The 19348-nt window shown below is 38.5% G+C and overlaps 1 protein-coding gene across 1 annotated transcript in view; it reads left to right on the plus strand.

Moving 5' to 3' along the window:
• The window catches only part of PTPRN2 (protein tyrosine phosphatase receptor type N2), a 690139-nt gene that overhangs the window by 276753 nt on the left and 394038 nt on the right, over positions 1-19348 (plus strand). Inside the window, exon 11 of the mRNA XM_063147608.1 lies at positions 4350-4429. Within this exon, the coding sequence (XP_063003678.1) occupies positions 4350-4429 (80 nt within the window). The remainder of the gene's footprint in view (positions 1-4349; positions 4430-19348) is intronic.

The following is a 19348-nucleotide window of genomic DNA, read 5'->3' on the forward strand; positions in this document are numbered from 1 at the left end:
AGACCCTTTATTTGTCACTACAAATATGTAGCAATACTTCTTGGGTGTTTTGATTAATTTGACCAGCTGGGCTTCATGATTTTATATTTATGAACTGTTTTTCATCTGAACAATTTGTTGGATTTGTGTGTGATGTAATCTGCCCCAAAGGAGGCAATGCTCTTTACTAACCAGCCGGATCGTGGATGATATGTGAGAACAGTTTGTTCGCAATGAAATGCATTGGGTTATAAACACCAGTATGCCCTTCAGTGGGAGTTAGTATTTAAGAGCAGTTTTGAAACAATTGTAGTTAATATTAGTCAATCTTCACAGAGCATTATGTAGTACATAACTGCTGCCAATGCAAAGATCTTTCTTACCAAGTCTTAGTAGGCGTGAGATTTTATTTAGTTCTGTATTGCTTCCATAGCCAAAGCTCTCTGGGCAGTTTACAACCAAAGATATTTTCCCCCATTTCTTTAGTGTTCTTTTTCTTGTTACATATTTTCATACATATCATTTACTGGTACTAGGTAGAATTAGCATGAGGCAGAACACTGCGTTAGTTTTGGCTACAGAAAAAGTAGGTTGAAATCTCCACTCTGCTGTTTAACACCCTGGATGGACCTGAGCAAATTGCCCTCTCATTGCTTTAAACTTAACTCAGAGGTTGTTGTGAGGCTTAAATTGCTATTCTGTACTCCTTCACCTCAGCAGGATGCAAATGTAACAAATACTGCTATTTGACATGTATGTATCAATACCACTGGCAGTAAAGGGTTTGTTGCATACACATTAATTGTTGCCAAAATTATTTTTTGTTGGTCTAATATATTTACCTTTCACATAACGAAAAGCTCAATTTTCCCTAGAGTGCACAAATTCTTAATGACATATTTTCCTTTTTTTAACCAGGAAATGTAGGTTTTTTTATGAACTGTTGCTTACAGTCAGTCAGTTCCCAACCTATCCAATACAAAATAAAATTTGGACACACTATACCATCAAAACTGATAGGAATGTATGTGAAGGAGGCCTTTAGCTAATGGGAAAGCAGTAGATTGCACTAATAATATGGCTATTGAAAAACTTAGTTACATATTTTATATAAATTGCTATACAATATGGGCTTTATTCCAATAAGAATATTCCTGGCATCTCCAAGTAAGGCTGGAACAATTCCTGCCTGAAACCCTGGAGCACTGCTGCAAGCCAGTGTTGCTAATAATGCGCTAGATGGACCAATGTTCCCACTTAATAAAAGCCAACTTCCTGTGTTCCTTGAATGCAAGAAGACCCCTGCTGGATTGAACCAAAGATTTATCTACTCCACAATTTTGTTCAAGCAGTAACTTTCCTTCTCCTCTCTAAGAAAAGATCTATAATAGCACCCCGCCCCCATCTGCCCAAATTTAACTGGGATGGCCTGGGGAAAATGCTGCTTTCCAAACATCCCAATTTTTAGTAAGCAACTTTTGCTTCGCTAGTTCCTCTTTTTCTTTGAACTAGGCAAGAACACAATTGAGTAGCTTTTCAAATTGGTATCTATAGCTCTGTTCTTGTTGCTGTTTTTGACAACCGCATAATAATGGTGACACCAAATTATAATTGTTGATCAATTAATTATGGTTTATGTGTTGTGAGTCAAGCAAAGAACCTGGCATAAAATGCCTTCTTTTTAAATGCATTTGTTATATTTGCCCCCTGAACTTTCCTTCTTAAAGGCTTCAATGCAATGTAAATTAGATGCTTTTAATACTGGATATAGAGCAGCTTTAGAGGTGGAGGTATAGTTGGAAAGGGCAGAAGTTGTTTGGGTGAGGAAGCTTTCTGGCTTCCATTCCCTTCTTTTATTGATCAAACATCAAAAGGGCATTAGAAAATGAGGAAAAGCCTTCTTCAGCTGTGCTGCTAGGTCATTAAACACGGAGGGGGGAGAAAGTTTAGGGATTAATTGGAGCGAGAGAGGGTAGGGAAAAGGAAATGGGGGGTGGAGGAGAGAGAAAGACAGTAGGAAAACAATTTTAAAACTCTTAGGAAGGTGGGTAGAGAAGAGGCTGAGTTGATTTAATTCTAAAAATTTGTGAAGTATATCACTTACCATAAATGGTGTATTTTCCAATATACCAATGCCTTGTGGTTCTTGCTTTATTTTAAATTCCAGGAAAGTAAGAAGTTGACTAGCTGTGGCTTAGTAACCACTATGTTGAATAAAATTATTCAGAAATAATATTAGCTGTAGTAGCTAGAATGTGTAAATGAGCCATAGGCCTCTGGCTCAGAATCCCTGCCAAAGAATTGGGTGTATATGCAAGATAATGCTGGGTAGCCGGAAAATAAGGAATTGTGACCTAATTGTGGATTTTAACTGGTTGCAGTCCTGAAACTGCTCATTTGTCAATGATTGAATAGCACTTTTTAATCCCCATTTTAGCTGTCTTAGTATATAAATGGAATAAAACACACATGCATACACACACCATTATCAATACTTCCTTTTGTGCTGAACTTTGGAGGTCCTGTGATTATTAGCTGGAACCCTTACTGTTCATAAGGGTTGGGGATAGACTATAACATTATTTTTCAGGTCCCCAGACTAGTCTCTTCAGTGTGTCTGTCAACCATACTGGATGTCTGGTGCAGTGCACCCTTCCCTACTGCAGAAGACATATGCACAGGAGTCCAATATGAAAATGCTCTTGCATAATGATGGGGTGCATTGCAAGGAATGCTCCCCCCTCCATTGAGAGTCCCATGTGTCTACATGTCCTTGCTCAGAAAATATTTTCCTCTATTGACTTCTGTGGGAGAAGTATATAGGGTGTCAGTGGGGAAATTGTTGGCCAGAACTGTGCTTTTCCCCCCTACTGACACTGAGGTAACTGTGCCCATGATTACAATCCCTTTTCTTTCTATTATAAAAGTAAGTGGGAATTAGTCACTTCTATGGGTAAAGTTAAATAAGCTCCAAACAGGAATATCCCTGGGAGCTAAATCTGTTCCTCTCCCCAGACACTGATAACCCCAGTATCAGTGCTGCTGGAGAATAGAGTTTGGCCTGATCTCAACTATCACAGAGAGGTTGTGGGCTCTCCCACACTAGAGGCCTTCAAGAGGCAGCTGGACAACCATCTGTCGGGGATGCTTTAGGGTGGATTCCTGCATTGAGTAGGGGGTTGGACTCAATGGCCTTGTGGGCCCCTTCCAGCTCTGCTGTTCTATGATCTATGATTCTATGTCAATGAAAGAGATTAAATTTTATGGACGAAAGGAGATTCAGACTGTTACATCATCACATCAATAGTTAATATATAAAGCCTACGAGAATATGATTTGAAATGATTTGAAATGGGGATGTACAAGAATTTCCCTTTCCCTTTTGTTACTCTATTGATTTCCATTTTTTAAAAAAGTTACTCATTTCATTTTTGTTAGTAAAAACTGCATTCATTTTGTTATTCATTCAATATTATTGTATGCATTTTCATTACTCACATTTGTTTTCAAAAGGTTTAAGATTTGTTTATTTATTTGCTGTTGGCTGTAGATATTGGCTGTAACCTTCTAGCAGTTGCCATTTTCTAACCTGGAATGCCCTAGAAAAATGCAACATCTGGAGCACTTTGAGAGAAATTGCAGCTGTTAGGAGGTGGCCATTGAGAGGATCTCTATTGTGTTAGAAAAGGTAAATCTGAATGAGTGATGAATGGATATGAACCATTTGTACCCATTCATTACTCCTGACCAGTTTTACCCAACTTGATGCCCTCCAGATGTTTTGGATTTCAACTCCAATCAGCTCCAGCCAGTATGGCTAATGGTTAAGAATGCTGGGAGTTATATTCAAAGGGGTTGGATTCAGATTTACACTGGATAAACTGCACTGATGGGAGTGGACTTCCCACCCACTCCTTCCTAAAGCTGCCCTTCCAGCACTGTGAAAATGCTACAGAGAGTCAGGAGATCCTGCAGAATGAGTGCATTGTAATCTGGGTGGAAGAAGGATTCCCAAAATCAGGCAGAAGCACCTTCCATGAGTGGAGCCCTTCTTTTGGAGAGAATCCCTTCATTGCATAGATGGCAGATCTTGGATCCAACCCCATAATGTCTGGAGGGCACCAGGTTAAGGAAGGCTTCAATTAGCATTAGCATTGTAATGAATGAAAATATAACTGAATGGACCCAATTTGATTCATTTTTTTCATTTGTAATGGAATGAATGTGCACCCTACCTTGAGAGTGAGATTTAAAATTATTTACAAAATTGTAGCTGAACCTAATAAAGCAAACTGAAGATATTATCTTGAATATATCATGTATGATGTATTTCTTGGTTACCAATCTCTTGTTTCAAATCATTTTTGTAGCATGCTGGGGCCAGCTGTGACCTTCAAAGTGCACTCAAATATCCTCAATGTCACCACTGCTGATGTTGCCAAAGCAGCAGGTAAGAATCCTTATTGTCCAATATAAACTTTTCTCCACCCACTATTGAATTTAGAAAGACAGACCCAAACAACAAAACACTCCTTCTCACCAGAAGATTGACATTTAATGAAAAAGACATTTGAAGTGGGGGTAATCCAAATGTGAAACTTAATTGTGATATCTTTCACTTAATTAAAACTGTCTGACACTTCCTTGTTTATAAAAGAACTGAATTAAAGACAGAATGATGCTTGGATTTCATAGAAAAAGAGACCCCACAATGTTGAGTTCGAAAGAAAATTTACTGTTCTTAAGTGACTATTTGACATTATTGACTTCCAAAAAGTATAGTTATATGACACAGAAGGAGTATTACTACAATTAAGCCTTCTGGACTGTATATTGAATCCAGAGTGAGATTGCCTAGTTTTGCTTTGATTTATTTGCCTTGATATTTTGGCCAGGTTTGTACCTAGGAATGTAATTACGTCTAAGGTAACTAAGGTAATTACGTCTAAGGTAGCCTTTCAATGAGTAAGAACAAATATTTATATTAGTTTACAATTGTAGCTTATACTATTTTATTAAAATGGGACTTCATCATGGCAAAATTATTACACTAGGGTTGCAGTGCTATGATAACCTCACTTTTTTTAGTAATCACATATGCCTGAGCTGTAAGACTGTCTCCAATCCAATAAAGCAGGAAATGTAAGAAAGTAGTCCAAGATAAACCATATCTCAAACATCAGTATCGGTGTGGCAAAAGATAATCCAACATAGACACATTTGTGAACCACGTGGAGTCACCTTTCCACACATTGTGCCAGTACACAGTAAGCCAAGAGGGAGTACATATTATACAGTTAATCTTAAACTAACCTGTAGCTTTTTGCATGTGCAACCATAGTCCAAAGGGCTGTGAGATGATATGGTGCTTTAAAGTGGCATCTTGAATGCCATTTTCTTGACGGAAATAGAATTAAATAAATAATAACTGCTGTACATACTGAACTGGGAACCAGATTGTAGACACTTTATCCTCATCCCTTATGTAGTACCTCTCATAACAAAAGCTCCTTTTACCTTTACAAGCCTATATTCACAATCACGATGCTCAGCAATATGGGGCACTATGGAGTGAAAATTAATTGCTTTTGGTTGCCATTAATTACATTTGGAGAATCTTAAGCAAAGGCTTAACTTTCCTATTGAAATCAGTGGGATTTGAATGTGCTTAACTCTGGCTGGATTATGTTCATGGTGTTCTGTTTTGTTTTTTAAATACATGCACTGGATATAACCAATTAACTCTTTTTAAAATTAAGCTAGCGTTTGTCCTTCCATTTATGAGTTTATCTTATTACAGATGTTCTCTTTGAGGTGTTTTGCACGCATCCCAGCATCTTTATTTGTATTCCAGGCCTATACAGCTTATTTTTGTACTCCAGGCCTGTACATCAAGCCAAATGCAGCCCAGCAGCTCCTGGTTTTGCTGACTGCCTAGGAATAAAAAAAAAGGGGGGGGGGTGTTGTCAAGCACCTAGCAGTCCATAAGGCATATCTGGTGGACAGTAATTGGCTTGGTGAGTGATAAATTTTGCTGCTGTGCTATAAAGTAATTGAAGTACAAAAATAGTACAAACCTTTCAGTTTTTGTTTGTTCGTTTTGTAAGTTAGAGTTTCCTTTGGTACAGAACTGCTTCTAGGAACTTGATATTAGTTCCAGGGTACATACTACTTAAGGAAAGGATGATCTATTTGTTTTTTAAAAACTCTAGTTCACAAAATCTGGTAGATTTTTAAACCTAAATTTATATGTGTCTCGATAATTTATCCTCTGTCTAAAGGCCAGACTTTATCATTTTGGAAAGCCGACAGTTCTCAGTGATTGCACTGAACAGTATTGGTGTATCACCGAAGATTTCATCTTGCCAGTATATCAAATTTAATATCTCTGGATGCTTGAAAATCATTTGCATTATATCCTATGCAGATGATGCCATTCAAAACACAACACTTAGCATGTTTTATGGCCACATTCAATAAATACATTAATACTGAATGGCAATGAACAGGAGAAAAATATAACAATATCTCACCCTTTCTATCTTCAGACCCTCGATGATCCCCAGTTTATTCACTGGGCGAGGACTACAAATTGTGTGCTGGATTGTGACTAGCAGAGAACATGTGGTCCACCTGATGTTAGACTGCAGCTCCCATGAGCCCTAGCCAGCATAACCAATGATGAGAGATGATGGGAGTTGTGGCCCTCTAGATCATGTTGGACTACATGTTCCTCATCCCTGATTTAGGGGACTAAGTGGCACATGCAAGGAATCCCCTCTGCCACCTTCCCCTTCCCCTTGGCAGGGAGGAATATGAAATTCCCTGTTTTAAGACTAACCCCCATAAAAAAGTACGCCGCCCTGAGATCCTAATGATATAGGGCGGGATACAAACGTTTTTTAAATAAATAAGTAGATTTTGGATAGCCTTCTGATTTCCTTCCTTCCTTCCTTCCTTCCTTCCTTCCTTCCTCTTCCTTCCTTCCAGGAACTGTTTACAGACAATATTGTGGGGAGGTATATATATTTGTTTTTTTAAAAAAAGTATGTTAATGTGCATTCTGATAATGCTTGTGGCATTTATTTCCTTGCATTCCTTTAGCTCTCTAGGGCTAAAACAAATATAACTTGGTAGCTATTTTCAATAAGGAAACATTTCTCTCTGTGAGACAGTCCTACAGATCTTACAGACATATTATAAGTGTAATTATAACTTATATAATTGCTCCATATATAGCTAGTACTTTTGGGAATCCTATCCTTAAGTAGTCCTTCTATCTACAAATTATATTAGACTGAAGCTGTGTCACCTAGGGGTATATGCTCTTCAGCGAGTTTTCCAGGAAACAATAAGCTTATTAAGATTGCCTTGACATAGTCAATAATTAAGGTGGTAGTGTATGAAGTTGATGAGTAAAAACACACACACACTCAAAGCCACCTTCATAGGTGTTTCTTATATTTTCTTTTGTTCCATCCCGAATTAAAACATTCATTGGGTATGGCCTTGAAATATGTTGAATGCTGTGGTTTGTTTTGATGACAGCATCTACCTAGGGAGTAATACAAATTATTTCCAAACATCCTTCTTAATGCAGCGTAGCTGTTTTAAGCATAGTGGCTAAGTACATAGTGGTTTGTGTTCACCCTTCCCAAGCTGTGAGATATGTTCAGGGCAGCCTTTTAGGATTAATTTTCTTTTGGAGGAAAGAACACTGGAGAGGTATGGTGTCTTCAACCTGATCTATAGGTTAACATCCCTTAAATAAATTAATTCAATTGAAATTTATGGGATTTATTAGTGTGGATGGGTCTGTTAGTCTGATCTTTACTCTTGTTAAAACAATGCATAGATACATACATTTGAAATCGTACAGGTGACTTTAAACTGGCTTTAATCTGTAGAAATGCCCTATGGTCAGTTAAGCTGTGGCAGTTTACACCTGCTAGGTATTTGGAAGTTTGCCTGTAAATATGCATGTTTGAAGAAATTTGGCCAGAACTTTTTGGATGAGAAACAAGCACATTATAAAGCTATAAATGATTGAAAAATCTCTTTAAAGCATGCATAGGCAACATCTGCTAATTCTTTGAGCAATGGTGCCTAATTTGGCCTCGTTCCTTAAGTGGCATCATAGTACAATTTCCCAATGTTTAGCTCCACTATCATTAGCTAAAGGACTTACTGCAGTCAAGCTGTTACTAAAACAGTTGGCATGAGAGTGATGAAGCCAAGTGAGGAATGGAAACCTTAATCTTCATTATAATAATATGATTGGACATGGTGCCTAGGAGCTGTTTCCTGGAAAATAGCGTGTCAGTAGATTGACTCATAGGCCAGATCTACACCAAGCAGGATATGACACTTAGAAAACAGTTTGAAAACTGTATATGGATTGTGTCCTGGGCCCCAACACTACTGTATATGGAGTGTGTCCTGGGCCCCAACGCTACTGTTATAAGTCATTTTAAAGCAATAGTGTAGTGGTGGCTAACATATGGAATATGAAGCACATGTAAGCTCTTTTGTTTCCATCAGTTTTTTCCCCTAGTCCGAGGCATGTGTTTTCTTTTCCTCCCTTATTTGGTTGGTTATTTATTTATTTATTGCATTTTTATACCGTCTAATAGCCGACGCTCTCGGGGCGGTTCACAAAATTAAAACCGTTCAAAGTATAAAACAAAAAGTATAAAAAGCATGATATAAAATAAAATATAAAAGCACAGCCAGAATATAATCAGCAGTAGTGCAGAATTACAAATTTAAAACTGCAAAGTTAAAATTAAGTTTATAGACTGTTAAAATGCTGAGAGAATAAAAAGGTCTTCACCTGGCATCTGAAGGAATATTGTGTAAGTGCCAGGCGAACCTCCTTAAGGAGCTCATTCCATGGCCAGGGTACCACAGCAGAGAAGGCCCTCCTCCTAGTAGCCACCTGTCTCACTTCCTTTGGCAGGGCTTATGGAGAAGGACTACTGAGGATGACCTTAGGATATGGGCAGGTACATATAGGAGGAGGCGTTCCTTCAGATAGCCTGACCCCAAGCCTTTTAGGGCTTTAAATGTTAATACCAGCACTTTGAATTGGGACCGGACCTGGACTGGCAGCCAATGAAGCTGGAAAAAGACTGGTTTGTGGTCTCGTTAGCCAGTCCCTGTTAGTAAATGTGTTGCCCTGTTTTGTACCAGTTTAAGTTTCCGGACCGTTTTCAAAGGCAGCCCCACGTATAACGCATTGCAGTAATCCAAATGAGAGGTTATCAGAGCATGGATAACTGTAGCTAGGCTATCTCTGTCCAGATAAGGGTGCAGTTGGTATATCAGCCTAAGCTGATAAAAGGTGCTCATTGCCACTGAGTTCACCTGTGCCTCAAGTGACAGTTATTTATTTAGTTATAAATTGACCATCCTGTCTTTACAATAGAACAAAATCCATAGATTGCAAATTCATGCAAAGTACATATCATAAAAATTGAGGTACAGGATATATATATATATATATATATATATATATATATATATATATATATATATTATATTATCAAACCTTTACAACTGCAAAAAACTAAAATCAGGCTGCAGTTTGCAGGAAGGTTTGATGATGCAGAAATGGTCTTGCTTACACTGGGAAGCATGAAAGGGGCAAAGTACTGGTGGATCTGTCTAAGGCAGGAGTGGGCAACCTGTAACCCCCATCAGTACCGGCCAGCATGGCCAAATAGGATTTGGAGTCCAACAACAGGTTTTATACCCCAAGTGCCCGCATTAGCAGTGTGTTCTCATGGAAGAGTCTAAAGAGCCACTTTTACTCCATTGCACATGGAGGTCAGGGCCTCTTGAACTTATCAGCATATGTGACATTTCATATGGAAAAGATAAATACTATGGTTGTAGGGAGAGCTTCAAAGATATGTTGACAAATCATACTAAAGAGTCAAGTGCATATATGGAAGCTTTTAAAAGGCTATAATGTGTCACCCCACCCCAAATAAGAATGAGATTTCTGTAGGAAAATGCACTGTATGTTTCATGTGTGCACTGTGCACATATTAGTATACTTGTGTCAATTAAAATCAGTTGGCTTCATGATTGTGCCACATTGTTCCATTTGGGAGGGACAAAATGTAGCAGTTTTTGCTTTATTTTCTGAACAGCAACCCTGCAATGCCACATCATAAACTGCTGTTTTAACAGTGATTTGGGGTTGTGGGCCTTCTCATAGAGCACCCACTGTATTAAGCATTGTAACAGCATTAAAGTTTCTGACTTGTAGACCTCTATGATTATAGAACTGGAGATTTCAAAAGTATAAACCAGTCCAGAAAATGTTTTAAGATGGCATCTTCTTCCACATCCAGAACAAACATTTAAAGCTCCGATTGCCTTTCCCTGCATCTTACATATTAGTCTTCATGTCTTATTATATCCTGCTTATTACTTTTCTCCTCCAAATCTACCAGCCTCAGCAACCAAAATTTCTTCTGCTCTTATAAATGATTCCATTTGTTTTTCTCTTGCTGCCATTTGTGAAAACTGGGGCTGCTTAATATACAACCTGAACACACCACATTTTGAATAGTCAACCCTATGAACAGCCAATCCTAAGGGTGATAAATAATTAAGAATTAGGAAAGCATATTCAAAAGAGCATCATCAATGTAAAATGCTTTAGATAAGCACTCCACTTCGATTACATGGTCAGTACATTCTTAGGGAGGTAATTTGTGACATGATAAGTAAGGGGGCCTTCTCAGGTGCAGATAAACCTAAAATATAGGTTACATCCAGACTTGATCCAGTTCACACAATCACGATGGCTTAAATAAGCCACAGTACATGCCAGGTACCAGGTATCTACCCAGGCTTGTTGGGTTATCCAAACCCAGGCTTGTTTAAACCGTGTGGTTGTGTGAAGTAGACCAAAGTAACTTGCAACGGACAGCAGGGCACTGAATACCAGGAATTCCTCATTATCTAAACCCTAGCTATCTGAAATGTCTGCTTATTGGAATTCACTTTGTGCACCTTGATTTCAGTGTAACGGTGTTAAACTGTTTTCATTTAAATAAATCTGTGAGTGTCCATATTAATGGTATGTTCTTATAAAATTAATTTCATATCTCCATGTCCCAGTTTAGGACTTGTTTAAATAAGTTCTTCATGGAAACTCTATAGGTATATTATAAAGTTGGAGTGGGGAGTGGAATCTGCAAAATAAAGATTCTTGGTTGGGAATTAGTCGAGTACAAAAGTGTAAGGTATAAATTACATGAATTGCTCCAGGCTCATTTCCTCACCTGATTCAGTGGCACAGAAACATGATGACAGTAGTCACAGAAATGGAAGGCCCATCTAGTGGGTCTTTCTATCAATCTCCTTTAGTGATGGCAGGTTTGATTGGCAGGGGATCATGTAGCTAATATTTAATATCCTATTAAAAAGTATAATAGACTGGTAACAAATTTTTGTATGCCAGATTCAAGAGGATGCCTCTTGGCAAAGCTTTCTATTTGTTTTAGATCAGTAACAAGCAAAGGTGGGCAGAAGCACCCCCATTACTCCTTCCTAAACATCTAGGTAATTACTTTTGACAAGTGTTTGCTGGAGAGAAGGTCATAACTGTCAGCATACAAGATCTATGCTAATCTGTTCAGCTGGAGAAGACTCAGGTAGTAATGTTTTTGTAATTAGAAGTTGTGGAAACCAGTTTTCATTACAGCTTTGCATTGAGAAAAATGGAGTCACTAATATGGTGCAATTTCCTTTTTGTAGTTTACATGGGTGCTTGATTTGTAGGTGGAGCAGAGAAGGATATCAGCCACACATTCTGTAATTAGAGAATGATTAATAACTGAAATATTATCTTAGTTCATAAATAGATTTTCTAAGGTTATTTTTTTCTGTATCCACTATTTATTTATTTTTGGGCTCCTTCACATAGAAAGCACTTCTGTATTATGTTTAACTTGCATGAACATAAGTATGATGCTTGAAAACATATGTATTTTGCTCAATTGTTTAATATATGAAGAGGACTTTTGTCAGCTTTTTCTCTCCCATTCATTACTTCCCATTGTCCATCACCAACATGTGCCTCATATGGGCTTCTTGTAAAGCCTTTTTTTACACTCAGCTCTTAAAAAGAATAAAATAAAACCCTACTTAGGCCTGCACAAATAGTGGCAAGCTAAGTGGCAAGCTAAGTGTGGCACATTACAGCTAAGTGTGGCACCTCTACATGATTTTTATAGGGCTCATCTACACCAAGCGGGATATTGCACTATGGAAGTGATATGAAAGCAGTATATAAAAGGCAAGAGCCACACCACTGCTTTATAGCAGTATTGAAGTACACTGACAACTGTTGGGGCCCATTGACACATACCATATACTGCTTTCTTACCACTTTCATAGCGGAATATCCTGTTTGGTGTAGATGAGCCCATGGTCTCATATCTTACACAGTACTATCCATAATTTGGAATGGATGGAGTTTGCATATATTTTTGCATATGAGTAAAATCTTAATAGATAGCAGAAATGTTTGCATGAGAAAGCATTTACAATTTTGATGGAGTTAGTTAACTGATATGCCCTCTGTTGATGAAGGGCAACATACGTTTCCATCAACCCATTCAATGCAATGTTGCTCTATGTGATCCGTTGCTCTATGTGATGCTGCCTTTGAAAAGTGTTCTAAAACTTCTGCTAGTACAGACTGCTATGCCCCAGCTGTTGACCAGGCCCTTGTTACCACAGCTTCATTGGCTACTGGTCTTTTTCCAGGACAATAAAAAATGCTGGTTATAACAATTAAAAATGCTGGTTATGACAATAAATTTTAATTGTTTGTGAACCGCCCTATTGGGAAGTATAGAAACATAATAAATAAATAAATAAATACAAACCCTGTACAATATGGGATCAGAGCATTAGAAAGACCACATTCTTTCATATGAGCCTGCTCAGCTTTTAAGATTTGTGGGGAGGCCCTTCTCTCAGTACTATTGGTGGTGTTTCATGGGGGTGCCCAAGAGGGTCTTCTCGGTGGCCACTTGTAGGCTTTGGGACTCTCTGGCAAGTGAAGCTGGATTGGCTTCCTATTTGTTGTCCTTTTGCTGGCATGCAAAGATGTTTTTATCCAAACAGGCCTTTGGCATGTAAGCAGGTTTGTTTACCCGAAGGTTTTTTTTTAACTGGTTTAGGTGCTGTTTATTTCTTTTTATTGTTATGTTTTTAGGTTTTTGTTGTTTTTTTGTAATTCTCTAATTGAGATTTTGGGGGGTTATGTAATTTTGAGCACTATTTTGGCAGAAAGATGGGCTATAAATGAAAAGGGACAGTTTACTTTGTATTTAATAGTCAAAATAGGTCAGCTAGATACCTGTGATTTGGTTGCCCTATTTCTACTTGGCCTTGCGCCCTAATAATGTAGCAAATGGCTGGATTGTCCCAGATTTGCTAGATTAAAAGGTGACAACTCATAAGGAACTTCAACAGGCTAACAGAAAAGGAGAAGAGAACAGATGGTCCCTTTTAGCCAAAGCAGGCATTTAGTTCTTAGTAAATATACTGAGCAAAATCTTTCCAGGTTAGGATATTCTGCGGGATGCATGCCTGTTCTCTTGCACATAGTGAAATATAATGTATTCAGTAATAAGCCACCAAGGCTTATTAATAATATGAACAAGAACCGCTCCAGGGTTGGTGGGGATCACTGTGTGAGTAACATTAGCATGCATGTTTCTCTCTGCATCACATAAGTAGATCAATAAGGAGTAGTGTGTGATGACACTTTAACACTTATTAAAGGTGGATTGTACCATTATTTCTTTTAAATTTAAATATGTTTTGCACTCTATCAACACCTGCCTCACTGCAATTGTAAAGTACGAAAAGGTGAACCTGGCATAAAATAATCCTCTGTACTACCAATTAATGAATTTTCCTGAGGTAATGAGAATAAAAAAAATATCTGTAACAATATGCGTGGCTGCTACTACTTACAGATCCTTGTGTTTTCGTTATAAAGAAAACGTGTTGATAATGGCAGGAAAGGTTGTGATCTATGTAGTTCTCAGAGAACAGGAAAATTGGAATAATAATTTCTGAGCTTTAATATAATACTAATTGCAAAAGCTGATATGGCACCAGGGCCAGCACCACCATTTGGCAGAGTAAGGCAGTTGCCTCAGGCGGCAGTTTCTAGGAGCCGGTAGAAAAGCGTTGGGGGAGAGAGTTGCCTGCCAAGCAGCCTCAGCAAAACCCCAGCTCACCAATGTTCCCCGAATTCCATCTTGAAGTTTGTTCTGACTCGAGTCAATATCAGATTGCAAGCTTTGTTTTTTTTCTTTTTGCGTGACAATCACTGTGTATTTTCATGTTTATATTCCCAAATGTACGCATCAATTGTGCACGTCTTTGAAATGTACTCATTGATTAAAGGGTATTTATGCACATTTTTCAGAAGTGCACATTTTTTCATGCACTTTTTTCAAATTTATGAGTGATTTTGAGCACAGTTTTTTTGATCCATGAACCATATTGCAAGCTCAGAAATGTACAGTCTTTGACCGCAGATTGGGTCTGAGTTTGTGTTCAGTATGGAAGGTGCAAACTGAATAAACCCTGATTAGTAACTAACTGAAACAAATTTCTCAGAAATCCCTATTTTGAGGTATGGTGGAGGATGCTGGTCCATCACTAGTACTAAAGAAAGATTCAGCTTCCATTAGTGCTAATTATTAGATGGTTAGCAGTTATTCTATCTTCTTTTTCTTAACGGATTTTCCAGACTAAGGCCTTAGCTAGACCAGGCTATATCCCGGGGTGATACCCAGGATCGTCCCTGTGTGTCCACATGATGCACAGGGGATCCCGGGGTCAGGGAGGGATCATCTCTCCCTTGCCCCGGGATACAGCCCTACCCTTTGGCCCCACTTTTTACACGGTCTCGGGCTGAACCTGAGACCGTGGAGCGTGTGGCCTGTTTCCGCGGGTTTACCCGGTTCCGCGGCTGGGGCGCTGCACTCCTCAGGAGTGCTTCGCCCATCGGGGGTAGGGTAGGGGGAGTGGCGAAAGTAGGTAAATTTTTTAAAAAAACCTTACCTTTGCACACGAGCTTTCGTGCACTCCATCCCATTTAAGAAAATATTTTTAAAATGGCGGGCGCAACACCTCTCTTCCTGAGGTTGTTGTACCTTCCGTGTAAATGCGGGAAAGATCTTGCGTTAATTGCAATGCGAAGTCTTCCCTCCTCTCCCCCGGAACAAAAGATTGGTCTAGCTAAGGCCTGAGACAATTAAGAAGCAGTGGTGGGAAAATGCAGGAGGGTTATGAATGGAAGATGACCTTGCCCCATCAAATTCCATGAATGAGGTAGGGTGATGGTACAATAAAAGCCTCATCTAGAAGTAACTACATAATCACTGTATATACAGTGAAAATGCCATCAAAATAAGCATACTTTTCATGAATAAATTCATTTAAAATCCCACCCTGAGAGCCACCTTTTAAAGCAGGAGAAAATGACAAACTAATTGGCTGTCTTTTGAGGACCAATTTTTTCATTTCCCAAGCTCTGTTCCATTTTATTTTATTTTATTTGGGTCATGATTTCTCATGTTTTAACAGAAGCCATTTCCCCCTTTTATCTGTAATTAAATCCACAAGTTGTTATTCTCTGAAGGTCCTTGTGAATTGTGACTTGATTTTACAGAGAAAGAGTGACTTAAAGAGGTTCCTAAGATCAGTTCAGTTTAAAAATCTAATTTATTCATTAATTTGGCTTTTATTGTAAAAACATTAATAATAAAGAACACTTTGGTTAGGCTGGTGCATGTCACATACAATTGCTAAGTTTCCCTACATACTCCAGAAATGATCTGGCGAAAATTAAACTCTGTTGAGTTCATTGAATCCAACAGTGCTTTATTTTTAAAGGGATGCCTAGACAGCTATAAAGCAGTAATGTGGCTCCTGCCTTTTATATACCACTTTCATACCACTTTCATAGTGGAATATCCTGCTTGGTGTAGATGAGCCCTGAATATGCACTGCTGCCACTGCATAACACAGCATATGTTTGAACTCTGCATCAGAGATGTTAAATCCACATGGGGAAAAAATCCATTGATGCAAACTAGATTTACAAGTAAATGTATTTAGGACTGGGGTGAAAGATGTAATGAATTCTGATATGTGGCAGTGCTAATTCTTGTTCTCATTTAATGATAGTAGGGGAGCAAAAGCTTGTCAATCATTGAAAAGTGCTATATTGGTTCTTCTTGACTGCTTACAGTCCTGAGACAAAATGAGAAGTTCATTTTATGACCATTTTCACTCCCCACAAATCCCCTTTCAGATTTATCTGTCCATCACTTTTCCAAAAAGGGAAGATGTTGAGGGTAGTGGAACACATCCCCATTCTGAGGCTTTCATGCTAATTTTTTATTTATTTATTTAAATTATTTATTTAATTTATTTTTAGGCTACCTTTAAGGGTAAAATCCTGGTACTCCCTTCTCTAGTTGGTTATTTGTGGCAGAATGTGAGTCACATTTAAAGAATTACAGTGCATTGACATTGCATTCAAATGCATGTCTGAATGCACTTTTTAATGTGGATGTTAGTATTGGTGGTCTGCTTCATTATTTTCACTGGGGTATACATTCAGATGTGCATTCTGCGGCAGTTAACAATGCATAACTATGTGCACCTGGGGAAAGGCCTATCATACAGCACTGGCAGGCAGTGAAAATGCTAGCACATCAAGAGTGTTGGCCAGACTCCTTGGCAATAGGGACACATTCCCTCTAAACCAGGGATGGGCAACACGTGGCCCATGGGCTGCATGCACCCTCATCATTTTTGCAGCCCCCTCTCCCCCCAAATCGCTATTGTCCTGCAGATGTGTGGCAGCAGCAAGAAAAAAGCTGAATTTGTGCTTTTAAACAAGGTGTATACGAAGTGCATATCTTTTTAAATAAAAATTGCACTCCCCTGGGGCTTCCTGCTCTAAACACTCCCATCCAATCCATGGAGCTGCATGGGTTTAATTTGACCACTGTGATTTTGCCATGTTGTAACCAAATAATATTAGCCATATGGCACTGTGACATCACATTTTCTTGCTGGCTGGAAGGATGTGATGAAGAAGCCTTTTCAATTTTTTTTAAAAATCCTATAGCAGTAGTGTGGATTGGAGGAATAGTAGTTGTGGAGAGGTGCAATAATGTGCAAAACAGGTAACCCCAATAATATCACAGACATTCAGCACAGTGCAACAATCAACCCCCAAAGGGTAGGTAGCACTTTCAGTGGATGGGCTCAGGTTCTGTCCTCTGCAAACAACGATGAACCTACAGAGTTCTTGTGGAAGCTGTTAAGCTTTTACTAGCAGCTCTTAGCAGCTCTCATACATGTTGACCTCCAACTTTGGGAATCAGTGCTGTACGTCTTTGCACATTTTATTAAAAGGCACTCAGCAACAGTGGGTCACATTTTACTATTCCTGTTACATTAAAAAAGAATTCAGTAGTGCAGTATTAGGAGCCTTGAAAGAGTGGAAGAGAAGGGACCCATGTCTGAACTGGCAATTGAGCTGTCTTGAATAGAAATGTGGCATCATTTATCACTGCCATTGTTATCACAATAATCAGCCCACCAGCAGCAATTAGAATAGCAACAGTAAACTAATGCTGGCCTTGTCAGTTCCTTAAAAGTTTCTTTACACTGATTACAGATCATTCTAAGTATGTCAGGTGTCTAGCCAAGGCTTTCTAATGCAATTTCATTGTTTCATTTTGAGAGGAAATTAATTAAAATGCATTCAAAAATTTTAATATGGAACCTGGGAGAGGACTATTCTAAATTGCTGATCATAGATAATGCATAGCTAATGCAATATGCAGAAATATCTCATAATTTATATATCTAAATTAAATGGAGCAAGTAGATTTAATAACAGTGGTACGTATCTGTTACTTTAAATAAAGCTTAGGTTTTGTGTACTCTCAACATGAAACACCTCTCTAGTACTCAATTGTTTCTCTTCATTCACTAAAAGTTACGGGATTGCCTGCCTCTTCATAATACATGCACTGGCTTATTTAAAAATGTAAAATTAGGAACTGTTTCCCCAATAGTTTCCACTATTGGGTGGTTTAGAAATGTAATTTCTCCTGCTACCAACTGTAACTGCAGAGGCCACCAGAGAGGGAGGAAGCAGCAGCCAGGCACCTCTCCACCGTGCCTGGGTCCAGCTCCAGCTGAGAGCCCCCTCCCTCCTGCTGTCACCTGTAACTGCTGAACTTTCCAACTAAGATTGTAGTGCCTGAGTTTGCTTTCCTTTTCCCCCTCCTCCTCCTCCCTCCCAATCCCCTTTCCTTTTGTGTCATGTCTTTTAGATTGTAAGCCTGTGGGCAGGGACTGTCAAGAAATACTTTTGTAAGCCGCCATGAGAGCCTTTTTTGGCTGAATGGCGGCATAAAAATCCTTAAATAAATAAATAAATAATATAATTAATCAAGGCATAAAAATAAATACTCCTGGCCATTGTATGTGGTTTGATATGTATATGTGATGATTTTTTCCAATCACTTTAATTGAGAGGACAGCTCTGTGTCTGAATTCTTTTATACATCTCATATTGAAAATGATTTTGAGATCATGCTCAATTTGCAAAATATTACTAGGACACATGTTATGCATTAAAAGCATCTAATAATTTCACTGTGCAGCCATTTCATGGTCTAGATTCTTTTCATTAATAGCTAACCTAAGTAGCCTCGGACAACTGTTGCTTACTGGCATATTTGAATAAAAACTGGGGTTGTATGAAACATTTGTTTTTGTAATACTTTGTATCCCCACCCCCCCACCCCCGTGGTATATTGTACTTGGCATTGTTTTTTTTTATAGTTTCTGAAGAAGGTCAAAAAGCACTGAGCAAATGTCACATAAGATAACTTATGAGAAGTGGATGCTACACATAATAACCATTAGGAAATATTTAACAAAAAAAGTTCCTTCAGTAGCAGTCATTCTCATATTAATTTAATCCTGCTGTCTACGATAATACAATCTCTTTGAAACAGTCTCAATTCTTCAGCGCAAAGGGACCTTTTCTGGATCAGAGGCCAAATTTCCATTACCTGATGAGCTAATCTGACGTGACAGCTGCATATGCAGATGGGGGAATCTCTTGTCAATAGTTTTTCTTCAGAGACAAAGAGAGACAAATGTCTATATTCATTCTCTCACTTCATGCATGAGTAACATTACCTTTTCTGCCTCTTCTCTGTCTTCATTCAGGTAGTCATTGAGAAGAATTTAAATATAAGCTTTTGTGCTTCTGAATTAGCTT

The sequence above is a fragment of the Elgaria multicarinata genome, chromosome 1, assembly GCF_023053635.1.
Source record: "Elgaria multicarinata webbii isolate HBS135686 ecotype San Diego chromosome 1, rElgMul1.1.pri, whole genome shotgun sequence".
Taxonomy (NCBI): Eukaryota; Metazoa; Chordata; class Lepidosauria; order Squamata; family Anguidae; genus Elgaria; species Elgaria multicarinata.